Source organism: Physella acuta, unplaced genomic scaffold (genome assembly GCF_028476545.2).
Source record: "Physella acuta isolate Inbredline_101_S28 unplaced genomic scaffold, ASM2847654v3 ptg000560l, whole genome shotgun sequence".
NCBI lineage: Eukaryota > Metazoa > Mollusca > Gastropoda > Physidae > Physella > Physella acuta.
Window position 1 is genome coordinate 287,653 of NW_026732079.1, and position 25,720 is coordinate 313,372.

Consider the following 25,720-nt stretch of genomic DNA (forward strand, 5'->3'; position numbering starts at 1 on the left):
ATACTTATGAAGGTATAATGTTAAAAGTCCACTGATCAAGAGATGTTATATTCAGTTCAGTAAAGCTGTTCGTACACAAGCCAATTTTCGATAGATGAAAGAATATCGATTACCCTGTCTGGGTGCTCAGCTAAAAAATCTACCCGGTACACAAGTATAATGGATGGTTTACATGTTGTTGCTATTTTTTAAATATTACTTGGGGGGGGGGGGGTGAGAATATGAAATATGGGAGGTCATTGGTCCGCATGTCTCTCATTCCATATCTGTTACCTCATTGTTTTAAATGTTGTGATAATAAATGAGGAAAAATACGTGTGGTGTGTGGTTGTTCGTAATTTATAAATGCAGCTTGTAGTGTAGATTTTAATAAAAAGTAAAAGATTATGTTTATATTAAATGGTGATGTGTTTTATTGTGTATAATGTTGATAGAGTATATTGTGTGTACAAAGATAATAAATATTAAAACATAACAGTCAAGTTATAAAGTAAGAACACCATATTATAACCAGTTATTATTTTATAGTTATGCGGTTTAATACCATGGTTAAGTGCTTTCTTTACTGTGGTTTAAACTACAGACTATATTGTTTTAATGAGTGATATGCGCTTTTGTATGCAGTTTAGTACTTTTATAAGTCACATGTTTGTGCTTGTGTATAACATATAATAAATTAATAAATAAATTTGAATTTAAGCTTTATTGGTTTTGAAGTTTTGGTTCTATGCCCGTGAGTTGTTATGAAAGAAAGACTATTTGTAAGCATCAAATTGCATACTGATACTACGATCTTTGTGATGAGGCGGTATGACTCTAGGGTAATTTGGGTGTTGTAATGCTTTGTATTGATGTGGAATAAAGTTAGGTACTTTGATGGTTTAAAGCTAAATAAATTAGTGGGAAGATTAGGCGGCTTTAAATTTAACCATGTAAATAGAATGGAATAATAGTTAAAGACTGTCTGGAAGTTTAAATGGTAATAATAGGGACCGTAATGTAAATTGGAGCGGGTGAAGTGGCGTAGAAATTCACGAACGATTGAAGTTTTTATTTTCAAAGTTACAAAAACTTTTAAAAATTAAATTTAAATTACGTTTTTGCTATTAACAGAAAAAAAAAAATAATGTGTTTTCATTGTCGCAAAAAAATCCAAAATTAATCACAAACTTACTTTTCTACTAATAAAAGGAAGAGAAAAAAATAATAATCTACTTTCATTGTTACAATAACCTCAAAAAATAATCACACATTCACTTATTTTTTGCTAATAAAGATATAAAAATAGGGCCTATCTGTTTTCGAACACAATATCTTGGGAATGTTTCGTGTTGGCTAGTTCTAGTTTAAATGTCGCCACACTAAATAGTACTTTCGAAATTGGGTCAATTATTTTTTATCAAAGGCGCACCAAAGTTTGTAATTGAATAATCAACACTGCTGGTCTGACGGTTAGATCCCACGCTGTTGTTCTGGGAGGATTTAGACGGATTATTGGTGAGGATGGCACGCGATAGGTCTACAAGTCTGGAGGGACTGCTGCATTCGGCAAGAAAACACCGCAGTATGACGGTTATAGGTGAGTTACTGTCGTCTTGTTAGCTGCAGGTGATGTACAGGTAGGCAAGCATGGCAGAGTTTCTTCCAGGCATCTCTTCGGGGGGGGGGCAAAGCCCCCCCAAAAAAGTTTTACCGCCCCCGAACGAAATGAAATTTATATAATTTATATAGAAAATATATACTTTTAACAGTGTCCACCCCCCCGAAGAAAGTCTACCGCCCCCCCCCCCCCCCCGAAAATTCCTAGTGCCCCCCCGGAGAAAAAAGTCTGGAAGAAACACTGAATCATGGCAGTACCGCGAAGTTTAGTGGTAGAGCTGACGACTGCTAGCCCGAAAGTCTAGTAGAGTTCGGATCCTGAGCTAGAGTAGATGACGAATTAGATCAGAAATAGGTGAGTTTAGGTGCTCATGAATTGCATCTCAATATAGTAGTGATAGGTAATTAGTCCCATGTAAACTAATGGTATTCCGAGGTAAGGTACTGGTGCTTATATCAGCGACTGGCTTTTAACAATGCCAAGGATAGCTGGGGTGAGTTGCGAGTGTATAGTATACAGATGTGTTATATGTATTTAACGCTAGAGATCAGCTTGGACATGTTCATCAAGTATAGGAGCCTATGATCATAATGAAGTTTCACAATTCGAAGTTTATACATTTTTAAATACCTATGTAATAGACTGACCTATAATGAGTTTGTTATCTATGTATGTCGAATTAACACATTTAAAAATAAACCTGACTGACTAGGATAAATAAAAAAGGTTTAAAGTATTAAAAGTGTAGTGCCATCTGGTAAATTTATGGTAAAGATATTATTTTACTTCCGTTATGGTTAGGTTTAGAGCGGAGGTTAAGGCAAGTTTACAGTAATAGTTAGTGAAGGCGGGAAGGTCAGGGTGAAGGCAGTGATCTTAGAGTCGGATATAAGGGTTAGAGTTATGGCTAGAGTCAACATTATAGTTATGTTGTGAAATGTAAACATTACTTTTAAAGGTATAGGGTTATGGTTAGAATAAAAGTGTGAACTAGGGTGAGGCTTAGGTCTAGGATTAGATTTTGTTAGATATTTTGACTTTCATAAACTTGTAATGTTAAATAAAGCTCATTGCAGACATGTTTTTACCACTATATACAAGGTTTTGCTGTGTACAAAAAAACATATTTTCAAATAAACCTTGACCAACATGAACTAACAATGATGTGTGGCTTTCTTCGGCCAGTGGTCATCTCTGTGGTCGCCGTCCTGGGTCTGACGCTAGGACTAGGACTAGGACTTGGTCTACAGGACAATGACGATGCTTCCGGTAGAGTTTCAGCGAGGGACACGCTGATACCGAACATCACAGACATCCTGTCACGTGTGCCACTGATTGACGGGTGAGTCGCTGTTGTTATGTTATATAGTGACGTCACTGTCACATCTGGGTGAGTCATTGTCGTTGTGTCATGAAGTGACAGCACTGCCCCTTTTTGATGAGTATCTGTCAGTGAAATCACTGTCACTTACATCTGAGTGCGTCACTTTCATTGTGTCAAAAAGTGACACTACTGTCACTTACAACTTACCTTTATGGTACATAGTATTCATTCAATACATCTCACATGCCACAAAGAAGGATTCTCTTTCTTTCTTGAGTTACACTGAAAATCAATTAAATTAAAACAACAATAATCGGAATGCGATTTCGAATCCATGTTCAAGTCACTAGAACGTCAAAGAATCTACTAAGCTCTGATGGGTACCCTAACAGATATTAGGAGGAATACAGTTGGCTGGACATAGTGCTGACCACGCAATACCTGCATATGCTTAGGTCACAGAAACAGGTAAACTCTACTTTGCCCCACAAACCGTTGGTTTCAAAAAGGGAGTTTTACTTTACTACAAAACAATTGTAATCTTCACAATACGATGACATTTCTTGAAACATATTACTTGTGTCAAATACCGTATGATCATTACATTAAGCACCTTACATCTCCCACAATATAACATTGAATAATGCGTGATAGTTCCTCAATCCTAATCAAGAACAGTGTTTCTTCTAGACATTTTTCTCCAGTGGGGGGGGGGGGGAAGGGGTGCACTTGAACTTTTCGAGAGATGGGGGGGGGGCGTATTAAAATTTCAATGGAGGAGCAACCCCCCCCCCCCCCCCTGGAAGAAGCACTAATCAACACATTAACCAAACATCGAAGCTTCAGTTTGTAAGTCCACACAAAAGTCATGAGGTCAAGTCGTACCATCGTCCACAGACATAACGATCTGGCTGACAAATTCCGTAACCTGACCGACAACAAGGTGTGGGGTAAAAACCTCAAAACGGGCTGGGAAGATGTGCAGACGGACATACCGAGGTTAAGGAAGGGCATGGTCGGTGCACAGGTGAGTCTGGGTGATGAGTGAGTGGATGTGTTTGATTCAAAATGGACTGACGGTGATACTAGAATACGAGATATATAAATATACTTACATGTTTCTTGATTATATGCTTGTCATATGTCTGTCCCCATAGTTCTGGAAGATACTTGTTTGTTTCATTTAGAAATAATCTCTTTGATCTAAAAATATATATATTAAAATATATCTTATTGTAGTGAAAGATTATGTGTCATGTATGTCCAGTTCGTTCTAAAGAATCGCACCATATAAATCAGAACTCATAGTACTGGATGGTATAATTCGGATGTGTCCTATACGGTGGCCGGAAAGAACCGCAACGGAAAAAAGCGCAACGGAAAAAAGCGCAAATCAAAAAGCGCAACGGAAATAAGCGCACACGGAAAAAAGCGCAAAGAGAAAAAAGCGCACACAGAAAAAAGCGCAAAGAGAAAAAAGCGCAAACGGAAAAAAGCGCAAAGAGAAAAAAGCGCACACAGAAAAAAGCGCAAAGAGAAAAAAGCGCAAACGGAAAAAAGCGCAAAGAGAAAAAAGCGCACACGGAAAAAAGCGCAAAGAGAAAAAAGCGCAAACAGAAAAAAGCGCAAAGAGAAAAAAGCGCACACAGAAAAAAGCGCAAACAGAAAAAAGCGCAAACGGAAAAAAGCGCAAAGAGAAAAAAGCGCAAACGGAAAAAAGCGCAAACAGAAAAAAGCGCACACGGAAAAAAGCGCAAACGGAAAAAAGCGCAAACGGAAAAAAGCGCAAACAGAAAAAAGCGCAAACGGAAAAAAAACGCAAACAGAAAAAAGCGCACACAGAAAAAAGCGCAAACAGAAAAAAGCGCAAACGGAAAAAAGCGCAAACAGAAAAAAGCGCACACAGAAAAAAGCGCAAACGGAAAAAAGCGCAAACAGAAACAGAAAAATGCGCAACCAGAAAAAACACAAAGAAAAATGTGCAAAAGAGAAATTTAGCACAAAGACCATATGGACTAGATGACACATTTATACATGACTGTTAGGGCTGCTGTGAGAGTGTCGTGTTTGATCACGTGATCTACTACCATTTAAAGCGTACCACTACCATCTGCATTCCCATCACCTCGATACAGGCGATAATCACTTTACACAATGCCTATTATTTTCTTGGTCAATAATTATTCAACTACTATTCTCGTATAAATAAACATCAAAATATCATTGATATCGACATTACATGAAGTATCTCTCAATTATGTATTTAATATTATCATGACGCACCTACCTACGCACCTTCCCACCTACCCATTTACCCACCTACCCACTTACCCACCTACCCACTTACTTACTTACCCACTTACCCACCTACCCACTTACCCACCTACCCGCCTACCCACCTACCCACCTAAAAAGTATCGACGAAGTTCGTTAGTTTCGTAAACTGCACTAGACATATTTTTTTAAATGAAAATTCATTGACATATTATGTTACATATATGTTATATTTTGCGACAACCTTAATTAGTGCGTTGGGCTAGTGTGAACACTCACTTCGAATTAACTCAATTACATGCTATTTATTTTAACATTACACGGTAAGCGTCACCCAACTGTTGTGATGTGAGGTGAGGACAGGTTCGACAATAAACCAACACGAAAGTACGAAAGAGACATAGATTGCCTATTAGAGAATGGACCCCTTAACTTTCCTAACCCCACCATATATATATATATATATATATATATATATATATATATATATATATATATATATATATATATATATACCGAAGGGTCTATGGGGGGGGGGGGGGTTATGACCCCCCATAAACCCCCCCCCCCTGCCTACGCCACTGCATATAAGTATTCGCATAGATTTAGAGTAGCGTCCCTTTTGTTTACATGTTTTCATTACCCTTCAAACAAAAGTCTATTTTAGTTATATTGAGATTAAAGAATGTAAATAAATAGTATACACAATTCTGTAGAATAGGAACGATTGGGAGGGAAGTGACATTTAGCGCAGTAAATTTAGAGGTTAGGTAGGGTATAATAAATGGTGGGGTTAGGAAAGTTAAGGGGTCCATTCTCTAATAGGCAATCTATGTCTCTTTCGTACTTTCGTGTTGGTTTATTGTCGAACCTGTCCTCACCTCACATCACAACAGTTGGGTGACGCTTACCGTGTAATGTTAAAATAAATAGCATGTAATTGAGTTAGTTCGAAGTGAGTTTTCATACAAGCCCAACGCACTAATTAAGGTTGTCGCAAAATGTAACATATATGTAACATATGTCAATGATGTCAATGAATTTTCATTTAAAAAAAAGATGTCTAGTACAGTTTACGAAACTTACGAACTTCGCCGATACTTTTTTGGTGGGTAGTTTGGTAAGTATGTAGGCGGGTAGGTGGGTAGGTGGGTAAGTGGGTAGGTGGGTAGTTAGGTAGGTAGGTAGGTAGGTGGGTAGGTGGGTAGTAGGTAGGTAGGTAGGTGCGTCATGATGTGAAAAAATATTAAATACAAAATTGTTATTTTGGTGCGAATGAATGTTGTTACGAGAGATATGACGAATGCATGTTTGATGACGCGGATGAAAGAGAGTGAAGTTTTGCCATAGGAACGGGTTGTTATAGTATGCAAGCTAGGTAGTTCGGACTAGGGAGAATGTGAAAGATACTTCGTGTAATGTCGATAGTTTTATGTTTATACGAGAATAGTAGTTGAATAATTATTGACCAAGAAAATAATAGGCATTGTGTAAAGTGATTATCGCCTGTATCGTGGTGATGGGAATGCAGATGGTAGTGGTACGCTTTAAATGGTAGTAGATCACGTGATCAAACACGACACTCTCACAGCAGCCCTAACAGTCATGTATAAATGTGTCATCTAGTCCATATGGTCTTTGTGCTAAATTTCTCTTTTGCACATTTTTCTTTGTGTTTTTTCTGGTTGCGCATTTTTCTGTTTCTGTTTGCGCTTTTTTCCGTTTGCGCTTTTTTCTGTGTGCGCTTTTTTCTGTTTGCGCTTTTTTCCGTTTGCGCTTTTTTCTGTTTGCGCTTTTTTCTGTGTGCGCTTTTTTCTGTTTGCGCTTTTTTCCGTTTGCGCTTTTTTCTGTTTGCGCTTTTTTCCGTTTGCGCTTTTTTCCGTTTGCGCTTTTTTCCGTGTGCGCTTTTTTCTGTTTGCGCTTTTTTCCGTTTGCGCTTTTTTCTCTTTGCGCTTTTTTCCGTTTGCGCTTTTTTCTGTTTGCGCTTTTTTCTGTGTGCGCTTTTTTCTCTTTGCGCTTTTTTCTGTTTGCGCTTTTTTCTCTTTGCGCTTTTTTCCGTGTGCGCTTTTTTCTCTTTGCGCTTTTTTCCGTTTGCGCTTTTTTCTCTTTGCGCTTTTTTCTGTGTGCGCTTTTTTCTCTTTGCGCTTTTTTCCGTTTGCGCTTTTTTCTCTTTGCGCTTTTTTCTGTGTGCGCTTTTTTCTCTTTGCGCTTTTTTCCGTGTGCGCTTATTTCCGTTGCGCTTTTTGATTTGCGCTTTTTTCCGTTGCGCTTTTTTCCGTTGCGGTTCTTTCTGGGAACCGTCCTATACATCTGTTTTCATATCACTGGGATAAATAGTAAATTTAAATGTGTCCATACAGTTTTGAACTTTTATTAGTACAAGAAATAGTGTAATATAACTTTTTTCCATATAGTCTCTTCTCATATTTCTTGGAGATAAAGTGGAATGTAAATGTTTGTGACCTACTTAGGTCCTGTATTTTTAGTTTTACTTTTATTAATCAACCATGGGTGACCTGTGGTGTAATCACCGGTATTTTTCCATAGTTTCAAGAAAGATCTATACCCAGTACTTTTCCATCACGATATGTGGTGCAAACTTTCTATAATTTCGATTGGTTGATTCGGACATCGGCGATGGCCTAACCAATAGTCTTATGAATTGAAGGTGACCTCCCATGTTTCCGAAGTAGTTCAAATAGCCTGCGCACACGTCTCTCGCGGCAGTCCAGACCAGATCCTGAGAGAGAAAACCGTGTGTGCCGCCATTTTGTACTCTGTAGTTTTAGAGCAGCATTTTTCCCTTATTGCTTGTGGTTTAAGTAATATTGTGTGCTTGAAGTAGTTTCGTATAAGCTGTGGTGATTTTCCTAAGTGCCATATCCTGTGATAGTGTAACATAGTGTTTTTTCTTCAACTTGTAAGTTGGGTTTTGTTTATTCTGCTCATTCATTATATTTTGTATAAAGCTAGAGTCTTACTTTGAACTTGTACACATTTTAAAAGTTATATATAGATTAAAAGTGTTGTTGGTATCAAGAGTTCCTCGAGTTTATCCCCTAGACGTTAAGTACGAGTCCTCGGTGAATTTTTATACCTGCTACCTTTTTTTGGCTATAAGTCATCTGTGTGTAACCCTCTAAACGAACCCGGTACGTTCACCAGCTCTGCATCTGTTAGAGTGGTGTTCGTAATATTCTGTTATCATTATATCACTTGAAGAAATAGTGTAATGTAAATGTGTCCTATACATTGTAATGTAAATGTGTCCTATACATTGTAATATAAATGTGTCCTATACATTGTAATGTAAATGTGTCCTATACATTGTAATGTAAATGTGTCCTATACATTGTAATGTAAATGTGTCCTATACATTGTAATGTAAACGTGTCCTATACATTGTAATGTAAATGTGTCCTATACATTGTAATGTAAATGTGTCCTATACATTGTAATGTAAATGTGTCCTATACATTGTAATGTAAATGTGTCCTATACATTGTAATGTAAATGTGTCCTATACATTGTAATGTAAATGTGTCCTATACATTGTAATGTAAATGTGTCCTATACATTGTAATGTAAATGTGTCCTATACATTGTAATGTAAACGTGTCCATACAGTTCTGGGCGATCTACGTGTCGTGTAAGAGCCAGTACAAGGACGCTGTCACCCTCTCATTGGACCAGACTGACGTCATCAAAAAGTTCGTCTCCATGTACCCTGACGATTTTGAGTTTGTCACAGCTAGCGAAGGTATGTTGGTTTTCTTGGTTAGAACGAAAACTGAAAAGGGGCATAACTATCAATTACAGAATATTGAATTTATAGATGTTTTAATTTTTATTTTTTTATTTTCGTTAATGCAAAAATGCAAAATAAAACAAAAAATAAAAATCTGCACAAAAAGACCTTTTGTGTGAAATGTATTTAAACAATAAGTTTTAAATCTGAATTTAGGAGGAACATTTTCTGACACATGTCTAAGCCACATGATTTTAAAAAAAATTATTAAAAAATAAAACAAAATAAAATAAATAAATAAATAAATTACAATCTAGCAATGTTAAAATATAATACTGTCAAAAAAATATTTTTTTAAAATTTTTGTTTCGTAGTGAGTAGAAAATTTCAGGTTACGACTTTATAGTCAAAGAGACAATGATATGATTTGGTTCTACGGTTAATATATATTTAAGACCTGTCTGGTCGGTATTGTTGTGAGTTGATGGTTCGTCTTCATTTTTAATATTCAAATCTTGGACGTGATTTCCTCCATCACAACTTAATATTACGGGCCAAACTTGTATGCGCCATATTGAACGTTGACTCCAAATTCAGCCTGCTTTTTACAAGCTTATATTGAACTTGCTTCCTCAGTCGTCCGTCTGTCTCTCTAGATCGAAATGCCTGAGCGAAATTACGGGCACTTCTATATGACACATACGGTTCAAAGTTGGCACGTGGGTCAAGACAAGAAGACATTAAATTAAATTTGACTTAATTGGAGGGCTAATTATTTTTTTTAATTAATTAATTAAAACTGTGTCCAAATTAGTAGGCAGTCATAATATTTAAAAGCTTGTTATTAAAACATTGTTTAATGATTTTTTTTTATTTCTAAATAGTTTGATTTTGGAGATTTTTGCTATTTTAGATAAGTTATTGGCCATGGGTTTCGAACTCAGGACTTTCAGTTTATCAGCCATAAGCTTTACCGAACCGGAAACACCGACCCAGTAGATGGTTAAATTGTTTGGCATTTCCCAGGTATTATGGACGCCTTTAACAAGGGGAAGATTGGGAGCATGATGGGACTAGAGGGAGGTCACTCTATTGACAGCAGCCTCGGTAACCTCCGCATGTTCTACGAGCTGGGGGTTCGCTACATGACCTTGACCCACACCTGCAACACCCCCTGGTGAGTAGCATTCGACATGTACATATCCTGTTATTTGGTTATTGATGACACTTAGAAACAACTTCATTTTAAAAATTAAGCCAAACATGAATGCCTTAGCCCATCGTTAATTAATGACTGTTTAAATAAGCCAAATAAAACCGTTGTAAAAAAAATTACAAGACAGTTTAATAATTTAGTTTTTCATAACTGCTGTCATCGTGTCTCACCGAAAAGTCATATTTACTTGTGTCTACGTATCAGGGCAGGCAACAGCCATATGGACGATCCAGAAAACAAGCCCGAAGGATCTGACGGACTTACCGAGTTTGGAAAAGTTTGTTTTTTAGCATCTTATTGTTGAAATTATATGGCATGATACCATAATTTTTTAGCATACATCTATAAATATATCTGTATAAATACATACACACACGCATGTATATATATATATATATATATATATATATATATATATATATATATATATATATATATATATATATATATATATATATATATATATATATATATATATATATATATATATATTTTGCTAGATACATGTCGCGGTTATATTTTCTTTATTAACTAATCAACAATAAGCTGGCTAAGAACATCATAGTTGTTTGTTTAGATCGTTGTCAAGGAGATGAACCGTCTTGGCATGATGGTGGACCTGTCTCACGTTAGCCACAAGACCATGCTGGACGCCCTCAGCGTGACTCAGGCTCCGGTCATGTTTAGCCACTCGTCGGTCTACAGTCTCTGCAACCACTCGAGGAACGTTCGGGATGATGTGCTCGACAAGTTGGTAAGGGACGTGCTGTTGGTGGACTTGTGGGCTTAGGCTAGTACAGGGGTCGGCAATCTGCGGCTCGCGAGCCGCATGCGGCTCTTTTGATATCAAGATGCGGCTCTCCAGCTCCTTGCACAAATACTATTAATCTTAATCGAAAAATAAAATATTTGAAATAAAAAACATGTTAGTGGTTCTTTAAAACCAGGGAAATTTTGAACATTGTAACTTTTGGCTCTTCCGCTTCAAAAGTCGCCGACCCCTGGGCTAGTACCATAGGAGTCTGAAGTAATACAAAACACTGCATGTTTAACATACGTATATGCATCCTCGATGCCGATTGCAGAGTATATATTTCGCTTCAGTTACAGTCTCGCAACCCATGTCTTCATTATCAATATTTTTAATTTTTAAATTACATCCTTTACATCCCTCTCTCTCTCTCTCTCTCTCTCTTTGAGCCCGTAACCCCGTAGTACTCGGAGGGAAAGTCATTGTACGCAACAGGGGGCATGGGGATTGGCATTACCTTTTAAATGTACACTACACTTTACATTGCAACACATTTATATTTTAACACATCAGCGTGTGCAATGACACAAACACACACATATAATGAAGCTCTGAAGAGCGTACGAAACAAACACACCTTTTCAAATACGAACATTAATAAACCGGGAGTGATCTCCCCTAAACTTTCTCGAATATTTTTATATAAAATAACAGGGGATGGGAACTCGGGCTATAGACATGATTTTTAATCCATTTTAAATACTTAAAGTTTTAAAAATAGAATAAAATCTCGTAGACAAAAGAATTGCACACCAAGTGAACGCTAAATAAAAAAGTGCATAATAGTGCGCAATATTATTAGTACTTTAAAAATTTACATTAGTTTTTTGAGAAATCGGAAGTAGCGTAAATTACTACTTCCGTTCAACGGAAATGACTCAAAATTAAACAGAAGGTAGAGAATTAGATCTTTTACTTACATGTGAAATTTCGTTTATCTATCTGAAATAGTACTCAAGTTATAGGCTTTTGAAAATTTCAAAGTAGGAAAAGTACCACTTCCGGTTATCGGAAATCGCTCAAAAGTTGATACGGATCTACGATTTTGATAAAATACTTATATATGAAATTTCATCAACCTAGCTGTAACGGTACTCAAGTTATCGTGTTTACACACGGACACACACACACACACACACACACACACAGACACACAGACATACGGACAAGATTGCAAAATTATGTTTTTCCGTATCAGTAAGATATAAAACGTCGAGATTTGTAAAAATCTCGATTTTTTTTTTTTGCACGATTACAATACTTTCTCTATACTTCGTATATACGAGAAAGTAAAAAACACATGCATTATTATTCACATAAGTACATTCAAGCATATACACCTAAATGCAAGCACTTTATTAAACATCGTTCTAGATTCACGCGAATTCTTTCAGTATACAGATAGATAGTATTTGAATGAACCATCTAGGTTTACAACTATTATGTTAAAACAAATGTAATATTATTTTTTCAGAAAGAAAATAATGGAATCATAATGATTAATTTTTACCCAAACTTCGTGTCATGCAGTGATAACTCCACGATTAAAGATGTTGTAGGTAAGATATTCTTTCATAAATAACAACAGTTTAAATCACTGTTTATACAATGTAATATTGCCAGTCCTAAAACAACCGTCTTTATTTTTTAAACGTTATTTATTTACATTTTTATTGACTGCTTATAAAAATGATAAGACGTCATGTCCCAAACGGTAGACGCTAGACTGCTAACCCGAAAGTTTCGAGTTCAAAAATCCTTGTCCAAGTCAGTAGCACGTCCCTGTGTACACCCAGCTTTGATTGGTACCTAACTCATGTTTGGGAAAGTAAAGGCGATTGGGCATCCCTTCTGTTAATATGCCGAGGTCAAGAAACATATCAACTCTAATTCATCTGCACAATAGATAGCTAGGACTAAATAAGATTCTTTTTACTAATTTTAAAGAAAAACAGGGCAAAAAATGTATCGCAGATGATGTACGAAAAGGAAATGTGAAAGCTAAAAGGACGTTAAATCAATCGTATTGTAGAAAATAAATGAACGTCTTACTTATTGGTTTTTTTTTTTTGTTTTTTTTTTTTGCAGATCATATCAATTACGTCAGAAATAAAATAGGACCAAATCATATCGGCATCGGTGGAGATTTTGATGGAGTTGACATGTGAGTAGAACACTAAACGTCTTGATAAAACTTGAAATACATTTGTGATCATTACAATAATGCTAAAACAAAGTGCTCGTCCTTTATATTTTTTTTCTTTATACTATAAATGGTGGATTTTAGTATGAATAGTGATTCTATCGAAAAGTAGTAAGGCAACTAAAAACAACATATAACTGTATCACCAGCGTGACTCATGGACTAGAGGATGTGTCCAAGTACCCAGATCTGTTTGAGGCGTTAGTCAAAAGTAACGAGAGCTGGACTACAGAAGACATAGAGAAGCTTGCTGGGAAAAACCTCATTCGGGTCTTTAAAGAAGTGGAAAAAGTAAGCAAAGGTTATAGTTATGTCGTACAGTGTAGTATACGGCATATGCTTTAGTCGTATGGTGCAAAAGTTGGCTTATGATGTTGTTAAGATGCTTGGTAATTATTATTTTTCAAAAGGTGTCATCATTTTCCCAATGGTGCTATTGAGAGCACCATAAGTTTTTTTTTTTTTTTTTGTGACAAATGTTGTAATAGTAAGCTTATGGTTACAAAGCAGAATCTTTTTTTATGCTTGGCCAAGTAATATGTTTTAAAATATTTACGGATCGGTACAGATATAATCTGTACACACTGGACATAATACACCGTGCATAGCTACCACCTCGTATCACACGAACTCATGTAATGTGATTATATATCCCCCAGATTAAGCAGGACTTAATACACCTAAAACTATGGCATCCTAGTATAACACAACCCCATGTAATGTGATTATATATCTTCAGGTTAAGCAGGACTTAATACACCTGCTGCCCTACGAGGATTTGATCCCCGAAGAAACGTGGCGAAAAAATACGTGTCGCACGGAATTCTAGGAAGTGCAGATCTCGACAGGTGCATCTGCACCCTTTGTACATAGATTTGTAATGAGAAATAAAAACTACTAAAAACACAGAAATTGCGATTTTGATATAATTTGTTTTAAAATTGTATTTAATGTACATTTCTGACATATTTTATCCAGTACAGTGGTCGGCAACCTGCGTGCGGCTCTTTTAATTTCAAAATGCGGCTCTCCAGTTCTATAATAATTATATTATATTTTTTCCAAAACTCAATAAAAACAAAAACAGCTTTAAAAAAAAATAAGAATAGGTTGAGTAGAACATAGTCGTCTCGAGGGAGGGGGTGCGGACTGCACCGGGTGACACCAAGAAAAAAAAATGCAAAATATATAGATGAAATTATTTTTTGTACTAATTAGTTGATGCTTAATTTGAGTGAAAAAGTCTTCTAAATACAAATTGACAAGGGTGGGGAGGTGACACGATGGCGCAAACCTGCTTATAACTATAGACAAACAATTGCTACATCCAACTGTATTAATAACCTTTTATAGATAAACATCATTACTGTTAACTGTACACCATATAAAGCTATCACCCAAGGGTGACACCAACTGCAGAATTTACAGAGGAAAAGATGTTAAGTTAAATATTTTCAGTTACTGGTAATTAAGTAAATTAACGGCCAGTGCAAAGTGCATATACAAATGTAAGTCGCTTCTTTTTTTAAATTTGGAAATTTTGTAGATTGTAAATTTTGGCTCTTCCGTCTCAAAAGGTTAGCGACCCTTGTCCTATTATATCTTTCCCTTATTTTGTAATTCTGAAAAATCGATTATATTAGTTATTTTGTCACGCATCTGCCTACCAAGTATAATAATCACAATATATATAAAGTAAGTAAATAATAGCCGTTTTGTACACACTAGATTATTATACTTATTCATTAGGCTCATGGATGAAAAATATTTTATTATTCTATTTATTTGTATTGTATTGTATAAGATCCTGCTACATTATATTTATAAAACAATTTGTTGTAAAACTTGTTACAGTTCATCAAAGCCTTTATGTTTAGCTGTAAGTGTAAATTATCAATTATTAGTGTTTTAATTAAGTTAGTAGGCCTACTACTGAATTATATCAAAGATATACACACAATATACACTTACACGAGCGTGTGAACAACACACATCTCCCTACCTTTCCACTTTTCTTCTAAATGATTAATTTAAAATCGATATAGTTAGACCCAGAGGCGTAGCGAGGGGGGGGGGGGGGGGGGCGGGGGGTGCGGACCGCACCGGGTGACACCATTTAGGGGGTGACACCAAGGCAAAAAACAGCAAAATATATAGAGAAAAACTCGAGGGGGGTGCAATTCGAAAGTTTGAGGGGGGGTGCAAATCGAAAATTTGAAAGTTTGTCCCTGGGAAGGGTCTCTATGCCTCTGGGGGGTGACACAATTAAGTGCTGCACCGGGTGACACCCGACCTCGCTACGCCACTGGTTAGACCTCCATTGAGATACAGTATGTTAACATATTCTCATTGACGCACAGCACAAAACCTTTGATCGACCTAACCAATCAAAAACTCGCTAGGCTTTCTGTCACGTGACCAAAGCATAGCCTATATAAACCCAAACACAGGTAACGGACCCCTGGTGCGTGATGCTGTCTCATGGTTGATCAACGCCGCCCAACCTTATGCTACAACAACAAGACTAACCGTATTTTGACAGGAAAATGTGGCGAGACAGCCAACAGTCTGATTCGTTCAACACTTTGACTTCAAACATCACGGTCGATGCGAAACACACCACAACTGTAAGGTGGTGTACACATCACACCACAACTGTAAGGTGGTGTACACATCACACCCCACCTGTAGGGTGGTGTACACATCACACCACAACTGTAAGGTGGTGTACACATCACACCCCACCTGTAGGGTGGTGTACACATCACACCCCAACTGTAAGGTGGTGTACACATCACACCCCACCTGTAGGGTGGTGTACACATCACACCCCAACTATAAGGTGGTGTACACATCACACCACAGCTGCAGGGTGGTGTACACATCACACCCCACCTGTAGGGTGGTGTACACATCACACCACAACTGTAAGGTGGTGTACACATCACACCACAACTATAAGGTGGTGTACACATCACACCCCAACTATAAGGTGGTGTACACATCGCACCACGGCTGCAGGGTGGTGTACACATCACACCCCACCTGTAGGGTGGTGTACACATCAAACCACAACTGTAAGGTGGTGTACACATCACACCCCAACTGTAAGGTGGTGTACACATCACACCACGACAGTAGGGTGGTGTTATAAGCAGTGTCGCTCGACGTTTGAAGAAATGGCAGAACAATGTCGTAACAAATATTCCGACACTAATAGCGAGATGCGAACGACAACAGCAATACTTGCTCCCGACTATAACTGATACATGTATATATATGTAATACTAGGCATACTGCCTAGCTTCGCTTAGGTTGTCAAAAACATTTGATAATTTGAATACTAATTATTTATTGATTGATGAGGTGTGGAGTGTTAAATTTAAACAGTAATGCTTATTTGAGAGAAGATGTTGTTGTATGTTGTTTACGATCCGCTTTCAAAGAAAATAACTGAAAGTACGCAATTTATGACTAAAATGAAATTAGAACTACAGAGGTTCCACGATCAGTATATCTCATAATTTATATTACGTTAACTTTTAAAATTAATTTTTTTATTTAATTATGATATGTAGCTTAATTAAAAAATTAATGTTTTACTAAAACAAATGCTATACTTTGTCATTTTCTGTTTCTGTTTAAAATAGTATACAATTAATTGAAAAATAATTATTTAAAAAGGTTACCTCCCTTGAAAATGGCCCGAATGACGTCTGTCATTGTTTACTTTTTTTTAACAGACAGATGCAATGCTTATAGTAGAAAATACAATATATGACCATATTTACCGACTACAATGGCTTTTCCCGACTGGAATAAAGTTTTTTTGTTACCATTCAGGGTCGGTCTACGACCTCAAATAATATTAAGTGGATCGTTCGTCAATTTATTTATATACATCTCATATAAGAAGAATGTCACTCACGGTCATCTTTTAGCCCTCGTCGAGGGCTTTGAGTGTGCTCAACAGTTTTTTCATACGGCCTAGTCATCTATAGAAATGTATGCAAAACATTAGTATGATGTACAGAGGTTAAGTAACCTAAAAATTGTGTTGAAATTACACTGTTTTTCCCATAAAATACAAAGATTATATAGGGAAATACGACTGGTCAGTTTTGACCCACTTAACGAATTTTCCCGGACATGGCGAGTTTTTTGTGACACCCCGAGGCGTTCTCCTACCACCTCACAAAATTTCAAGGGGGGTCGTCGGAGGAAATTTTTTTTCGTAATAGAGCTTATATAAAGAGAATTTCACTCGCGGTCACTTTTTAGCCCTCGTCGAGGGCTTTGAGTGAAACCGACAGTTTTCCCTAAAGGTCAAGCCATTTACCTAAGAGCATGCAAAAATTTAGCCAGATGTAAAGACGGTAAGTGCCCTCAAATCCGTTTTGAAATCACCCTCTGTTTTTCCCATAAAATACAAAGATTATATAGGGAAATACGACTGGTCAGTTTTGACCCATTTAACGAATTTTCCCGGACATGGCGAGTTTTTTGTGACACCCCGAGGCGTTCTCCTACCACCTCACAAAATTTCAAGGGGGGTCGTCGGAGGAAATTTTTTTTCGTAATAGAGCTCATATAAAGAGAATTTCACTCGCGGTCATTTTTAAGCCCTCGTCGAGGGCTTTGAGTGAAACCGACAGTTTTCCCTAAAGGTCAAGCCATTGACCTAAGAGCATGCAAAAAATTAGCCAGATGTAAAGACGGTAAGTGCCCTAAAATCCGTTTTGAAATCACCCTCTGTTTTTCCCATAAAATACAAAGATTATATAGGGAAATACGACTGGTCAGTTTTGACCCATTTAACGAATTTTCCCGGACATGGCGAGTTTTTTGGGACACCCCAAGGCGTTCTCCTACCACCTCACAAAATTTCAAGGGGGGTCGTCGGAGGAAATTTTTTTTCGTAATAGAGCTCATATAAAGAGAATTTCACTCGCGGTCACATTTTAGCCCTCATCGAGGGCTTTGAGTGAAACCGACAGTTTTCCCTAAACGTCAAGCCATTTAACTAAGAGCATGCAAAAAATTAGCCAGATGTAAAGACGGTAAGTGCCCTAAAATCCGTTTTGAAATCACCCTCTGTTTTTCCCATAAAATACAAAGATTATATAGGGAAATACGACTGGTCAGTTTTGACCCATTTAACGAATTTTCCCGGACATGGCGAGTTTTTTGGGACACCCCAAGGCGTTCTCCTACCACCTCACAAAATTTCAACGGGGGTCGTCGGAGGAAATTTTTTTTCGTAATAGAGCTCATATAAAGAGAATTTCACTCGCGGTCACTTTTTAGCCCTCGTCGAAGGCTTTGAGTGAAACCGACAATTTTACCTAAAGGTCAAGCCATTTACCTTAGAGCATGCAAAAAATTAGCCAGATGTAAAGACGGTAAGTGCCCTAAAATCCGTTTTGAAATCACCCTCTGTTTTTCCCATAAAATACAAAGATTATATAGGGAAATACGACTGGTCAGTTTTGACCCATTTAACGAATTTTCCCGGACATGGCGAGTTTTATAGGACATCCCAAGGCGTTCTCCTACCACCACACAAAATTTCAAGGGGGGTCGTCGGAGGAAAATTGTTTTCGTAATAGAGCTCATATAAAGAGAATTTCACTCGCGGTCACTTTTTAGCCCTCGTCGAGGGCTTTGAGTGAAACCGACAGTTTTCCCTAAAAGTCAAGCCATTTACCTAAGAGCATGCAAAAAATTAGCCAGATGTAAAGACGGTAAGTGCCCTAAAATCCGTATTGAAATCACCCTCTGTTTTTCCCATAAAATACAAAGATTATATAGGGAAATACGACTGGTCAGTTTTGACCCATTTAACGAATTTTCCCGGACATGGCGAGTTTTTTGTGACAGCCCAAGGCGTTCTCCTACCACCTCACAAAATTTCAAGGGGGGTCGTCGGAGGAAATTTTTTTTCGTAATAGAGCTCATATAAAGAGAATTTCACTCGCGGTCACTTTTTAGCCCTCGTCGAAGGCTTTGAGTGAAAACGACAGTATTCCCTAAAGGTCAAGCCATTTACCTTAGAGCATGCAAAAAATTAGCCAGATGTAAAGACGGTAAGTGCCCTAAAATCCGTTTTGAAATCACCCTCTGTTTTTCCCATAAAATACAAAGATTATATAGGGAAATACGACTGGTCAGTTTTGACCCATTTAACGAATTTTCCCGGACATGGCGAGTTTTATAGGACATCCCAAGGCGTTCTCCTACCACCACACAAAATTTCAAGGGGGGTCGTCGGAGGAAAATTGTTTTCGTAATAGAGCTCATATAAAGAGAATTTCACTCGCGGTCACTTTTTAGCCCTCGTCGAGGGCTTTGAGTGAAACCGACAGTTTTCCCTAAAAGTCAAGCCATTTACCTAAGAGCATGCAAAAAATTAGCCAGATGTAAAGACGGTAAGTGCCCTAAAATCCGTATTGAAATCACCCTCTGTTTTTCCCATAAAATACAAAGATTATATAGGGAAATACGACTGGTCAGTTTTGACCCATTTAACGAATTTTCCCGGACATGGCGAGTTTTTTGTGACAGCCCAAGGCGTTCTCCTACCACCTCACAAAATTTCAAGGGGGGTCGTCGGAGGAAATTTTTTTTCGTAATATAGCCCATATAAGGCGCCGGTCAGTCGAGGTCAGTTTTGACCCCCTGTCCGTAGACTTTTCGGCAAACCGACACCGGCCCTCGTGTTCTATTGCCCCAAGGCACCATCGTGCCAAATTTGACGCGCCTGCGGTGCCGGGAAGTGCCCGATCGGGCACTTGACCACTTTGCTTTATATATATAGATACATGCCCATAAGAAATCATGATGTCAACAATTGTTTATAAATGGAGCAGGCATGTGTGCACTTTTAAAACACATTTAAAATTCATACCACAACAAGCTGATATATCTTGTTAAAATGGATGTGCGAAATGGAAATCATGCTTGCACCTAGACTTTGGAGAGCTGCGACACGGCAGTTGCTGAGTGACTCGGGGCGTCAGAAACATGTTGCTGAGTGACTATGGGCGTCAGAAACATGTTGCTGCAGTGACTATGGGCGTCAGAAACATGTTGTTGCAGTTACTATGGGCGTCAGAATCATGTTGCTGAGTGACTCGGGGCGTCAGAAACATGTTGCTGCAGTGACTCGGGGCGTCAGGAACATGTTGCTGAGTGACTCGGGGCGTCAGAAACATGTTGCTGCAGTGACTCGGAGCGTCAGGAACATGTTGGTGCAGTGACTCGGGGCGTCAGAAACATGTTGCTGAGTGACTCGGGGCGTCAGGAACATAATGCTGAGTGACTCGGGGCGTCAGGAACATATTGCTGAGTGACTCGGGGCGTCAGGAACATATTGCTGAGTGACTCGGGGCGTCAGAAACATGTTGCTGAGTGACTCGGGGCGTCAGGAACATGTTGCTGAGTGACTCGAGGCGTCAGGAACATATTGCTGCAGTGACTCGGGGCGTCAAGAACATATTGCTGAGTGACTCGGGGCGTCAGAAACATGTTGCTGCAGTGACTCGGGGCGTCAGAAACATATTGCTGCAGTGACTCGGGGCGTCAGGAACATATTGCTGAGTGACTCGGGGCGTCAGAAACATGTTGCTGCAGTGACTCGGGGCGTCAGGAACATATTGCTGCAGTGACTCGGGGCGTCAGGAACATATTGCTGAGTGACTCGGGGCGTCAGGAACATATTGCTGAGTGACTCGGGGCGTCAGAAACATGTTGCTGAGTGACTCGGGCGTCAGAAACATGTTGCTGCAGTGACTCGGGGCGTCAGAATCATATTGCTGAGTGACTCGGGGCGTCAGGAACATATTGCTGCAGTGACTCGGGGCGTCAGGAACATGTTAGTGAGTGAAAAAAGAAAGTATGTTTACGTCGACGTTGATCACAATAACGATGTTCCTGTGAAGAAAAGAAAACTTTCCATCGGCTCTTCTATAAATATTTCCTCACCATCTGATAATGTATCCCGAGGTCGTGTAGACTGTGCTGATTTCATGGACATCTGAAAAAAAGATTAAAGGCCACGTTTTGTTCAGCTCACGTTCACACTTAACAACAATTATAGCAAGCGTTATTTCGGACAGACAATTTCGTACTTTTATCGTCAAAGAAATAGTACCCTCATATTAAATATCTGCCAAACCTCAGTAAAATAGAACTCATCATCTAGCAACAACCCGAATGTCACATTACATGGAAATAAAACCATTCAAATAAAACTAATCAAGGAGTTTCAACCTTTTTGGGAAAACTCACGTTCAACCAACATACTAATTTAAATAATTGAAATTACTTCACGACTAGTGCCTGTCCTTGTTTTATTTATTTTTTAAATAATAAAAACTATCCAATGTTTTTTCAATGAGACAGCTCCCATAGGAAAGGAGGTCAAATATTATGGAACCCATTTCAGTTTGTGGTGACGCAATGGACGTCAAAATCAAATAATGTAGCACACAACGATGCGACATTTCGACAAGAATGGTCAGATTTTTACAATGATTCTCTTGAACCACACTACTGATGTAGATACCATTTATAAAATGTACTGTTAAACAAATTCCATTTTTTTTTAAATCTAATTTGAAAATAAAAATGTATGCAACTCTCTTTGTAAAACTACGGTTGAAAAAATTACATGTGTACAAACTAAAGTAGTAAACAAAGAATTTTAAAACGTCCATAGACATAAAGCTCTGTTTCATAAAATCCTTTCTCGAAAATATATCGGTAAAGAGTGAAATGGTATTCATCATTATTGTAGGCTTATTTGCAAAATAAATATATAATTTACATGTTTTTTCTTTGGTGTAAATTCGAAATTTTACCATGTATTGTTCATCTATCTATCTATCTATATATATACTACTAAAACTCAAGTTTGTTTACATGTTTGAATATTTATTTGTTTGTTTTTTTGTTTGTCCGATCGAGTATTGTGATATGTTCTACTCTATCTGGAGAGCTGTAAAATAGTATGTAGGTAGAGAACAATTTTTGTTTTAAGACAGACTGTTAATCACACATTTATTTAAAGACGTTAATTAATTTATTGATTTATTCATACGCAGAGTAACCCTATTTTTTTTAAAAGTGTAGAACGACCACTACACTCGGCGGGACCGTGACGTCACAGTTTTTTGTTTACTCTTTAGTACAATAAAATGGCGGCGTCTATCGAAGAAAATTGTGTTCCCATTCAAAAGTTTAACGCGTTCTAAATCTAATTTTCTGTCGGTCATAACTTTAACAATACGTCCGTTTGCTGTATTTATTACGTTCCAACACTTATATCAATTTTCAACTGTCTTTTTTCATTTAGTTTTACGATAAATTTCTCTAGATGTAAAATCTGTCCAAGAAAGTTTTTTATAGATCTAGATCTAGAATCTAGATCTAGAATCTAGGTCAAATCAAAGATTTAATAGTTATAAATACAATCCAAAAAAAAACGAGACTTAAGCAAACCAGTCGTAGATCTAGAATATAGATAATTCTATCTAGATTTAGATAATAATGAGTTTCTATATACTAAACTATTTTAAACATTTATTATTTTATATAAATCTTTGTTTGGAATATGGTAATTTTGAAATGCTCGCTCCGGGCCTATGAGCGTAGCAAATTACTAATGATTAGATCTAGATCTAGATCTAGATTCTAGATCTAGCAAGAAAACTAAACTTAAGACTTAAGCAAACCAGTCGTAGATCTAAAATATAGATAATTCTATCTAGATTTAGATAATAATGAGTTTCTACATACTAAAATATTTTAGACCTTTATTATTTTGTATAAATCTTTGTTTCGAATATGCAAATTTTGAAATGCTGGATCCGGGCCTATAGGCGTAGCTTAAGATTCATACGCGGCTTCGATGCCGGTAAGTTTGCTAAATTATAAATGTAAATTCTAAATATAGCTCAGTCGTAGATCTAAAATATAGATAATTTTCTATCTAGATTTAGATAATAATGATTTTCTATATACTAAACTATTTTAGACCTTTATTATTTTATATAAATCTTTGTTTGGAATATGGTAATTTTGAAATGCTCGCTCCGGGCCTATGAGCGTAGCTAATGTATAGATCTAGATCTAGATCTAGATTCTAGATCTAGCAAGAAAACTAAACTTAAGACTTAAGCAAACGAGTCGTAGAATCTAGATAATTTCAGACCTTCTTTAGTTTATATAAATCTTTGTTTGGCTAATTTAAGATAAAATTTAATTTGAAAGTTACTGCTACTAGACTTAGTTCTAGATCTATGCGCGTAAATCAAGTTGCATAAGGAGACTCAAATTTTAGTTTAAAATTTCATTTGTGATGTCACGAATAAATAGCTAAGTTGGTAGTGTAATCGGCTTTCATGCTGGTGGCACAGGTTCTAGACCAATATGTCAATGATATTTTTTTTTTCTATTTTTTTTTTTTTTTAGATGTGAATGATAAAGTTGCCTATCTGAACTTGGCAGGATAGAGGACAGGTGAAGTAGAGTTCATCTGTTTCTTTGTCCTAAGCATATGAAAAGATAGTGTGGTCAGAGTCATGCTCGGCTGGAATCGTTTTTTAAACGATAAAAACATGTTGTCTGAGACTTGGCGGGACACTGGACAGGTGAAGTAGAGTTGAGTAGGTCACCTGTGACGTCAGTATATGAAGGGATAGTCCGAAATCGGTGTTTTCGGTGTTTTTAAAAGATAAAAAACATATTTTTGAATGTGGGGTCTGTTTTTTGTGACGATAAGTGACACTGCAGTAGCGTAGTGAGGGGGGGGGGGGACATATGTCCCCGGGCGCCGACCTTAGGGGGCGCCAAAGTGGGTTGGAAAAATAAATTGAGGAGGGTGCAAATCGAAAGTTTGAGTGGGGGGGGGGGTCAAATCGAAATATTGAGGGGGGGGGGTGCAAATCAAAACCGGCGGGGGGGGTGGGGTTTCAAATCGAAAAGTTTGTTCCCGGGCGCCGGGAAGGGTTGCTATGCCTCTGAGTGACAGACGTGATGTTTTTTGATGGATGACCCCCGAAACCCACAGTTATCCAACGGATGACGGGTAGTCTAGTCTTATCTAAAAGTCCGCACCCCCCGCCCCCCCCCCTCGCTTCGCCCCTGAGTAGGCGTACGTGCCAGACATAAGTATCACTATTGTAAATCGGTACCAGTCCACGTTAGTCGATGCTGAAAACTGTAGTGTTAAAACACGGCAATCTGACCCTGTAAACTACATGTCCGAGGGGTTAAAATAAGAAAATATGGGCTCCATGTCTAATAGTTTGAAAATCTAGTCGCTAACAGCATGTTGAGAAGAGCCATGTGTTTGAAGACATGTATTACTCGTTTATATTCGCTCATGTACTAAAATACTACCAAGAAAATAATGCATGGATTTCAAAACCTTACAGTAATCAACAGACAGTCGCTGGCAAAAAAATTCAGAAACCGCTTTCTTATACATGTAAACAGCGGCTTTTTTCAATATATCCTTTTCAGCGCAATTTCCATACTGGCAAAAATTGCGTTTAGTAACTCGTCATTTCTGGTGTGACGGCAGCCTTTAAGTCGTATCTCCTCCTCAACGAAGCAATATCGAGGACTAGTTCCAAAGCAAATATGTTAAGCAAGTTCGAAGGATGATTGTGGGCCAAAAAAAATTCCGGAATTACTTCCTGGATTTCCCGGAAAAGCCAAAAAACCTCGAACAAATGCAGTTTTTGCTCCATATCTCGGCAACCAGACCACTTAGCGACTTGAAACATTTACCAATCGATTTCTGCCATAATTTAGACCAATATTGCCGAAGAAAGTTTTCAAAAATATCTTTTCGTTCGGTCACAAAAAATTAATTAAGAACATTTAAACTGAGCATCTTGTAGGCCTAGGATGATTTAAACTGAGCATCGTGTAGGAGTTTATATTTATAGGATGATATTTACAAAAAATTAAAAATTAAAAATTGTTATGGATAACATAAGGAAAAAAAAAATCTCTAAAATTAGCATTACTGTTTAAATTCAAGTACTCAACACCTCATCCATCACTAAATAATTAGTATTTAAATCATCAAATGTTTTTGAAAACCTAAGCGAAGCTAGGCAGTATGCCTAGTATACTACTAAAACTCAAGTTTGTTTACATGTTTGAATATTTATTTTTTTGTTTGTTTGTTTGTTTTTTTGTTTGGCTGATCGAGTATTGTGAATACTTCTATTCATCGTGGACAGCTGTAAAATAGTATGTAGGTAGAGAAAAAATTTTGTTTTAAGACAGACTGTTAATCACACATTTATTTAAAGACGTTTATTAATTTATTGATTTATTCATATGTAGATTAACCACTTTTTTTAAAAAGATTACAAAAACCACTAGACTCGACGGAAACAGTGACGTCACATGATGTGTTTACTTTTTGGTGCAATAAAAATGGCGGACTCCATCATAGACTTTGTGGCCCATTCAAAAGTTTAACGCGTTACAAAGCTAATTTTCTGCCGGCTATAACTTAAACAAT

The 25,720-nt window shown here is 37.4% G+C and overlaps 1 protein-coding gene across 1 annotated transcript in view; it reads left to right on the forward strand.

Annotated features, from left to right (window-relative positions):
• Positions 1 to 1,429: 1,429 nt before the first annotated feature.
• The window catches only part of LOC131946408 (dipeptidase 1-like), a 46,606-nt gene continuing 22,315 nt past the window's right edge, over positions 1,430 to 25,720 (forward strand). Inside the window, exons 1-8 of the mRNA XM_059307155.1 lie at positions 1,430 to 1,579; positions 2,786 to 2,942; positions 3,822 to 3,951; positions 8,826 to 8,958; positions 9,973 to 10,123; positions 10,367 to 10,439; positions 10,740 to 10,916; positions 12,448 to 12,532. Coding sequence (XP_059163138.1) covers positions 1,504 to 1,579; positions 2,786 to 2,942; positions 3,822 to 3,951; positions 8,826 to 8,958; positions 9,973 to 10,123; positions 10,367 to 10,439; positions 10,740 to 10,916; positions 12,448 to 12,532 — 982 coding nt within the window. The 5' untranslated portion in view covers positions 1,430 to 1,503. The remainder of the gene's footprint in view (positions 1,580 to 2,785; positions 2,943 to 3,821; positions 3,952 to 8,825; positions 8,959 to 9,972; positions 10,124 to 10,366; positions 10,440 to 10,739; positions 10,917 to 12,447; positions 12,533 to 25,720) is intronic.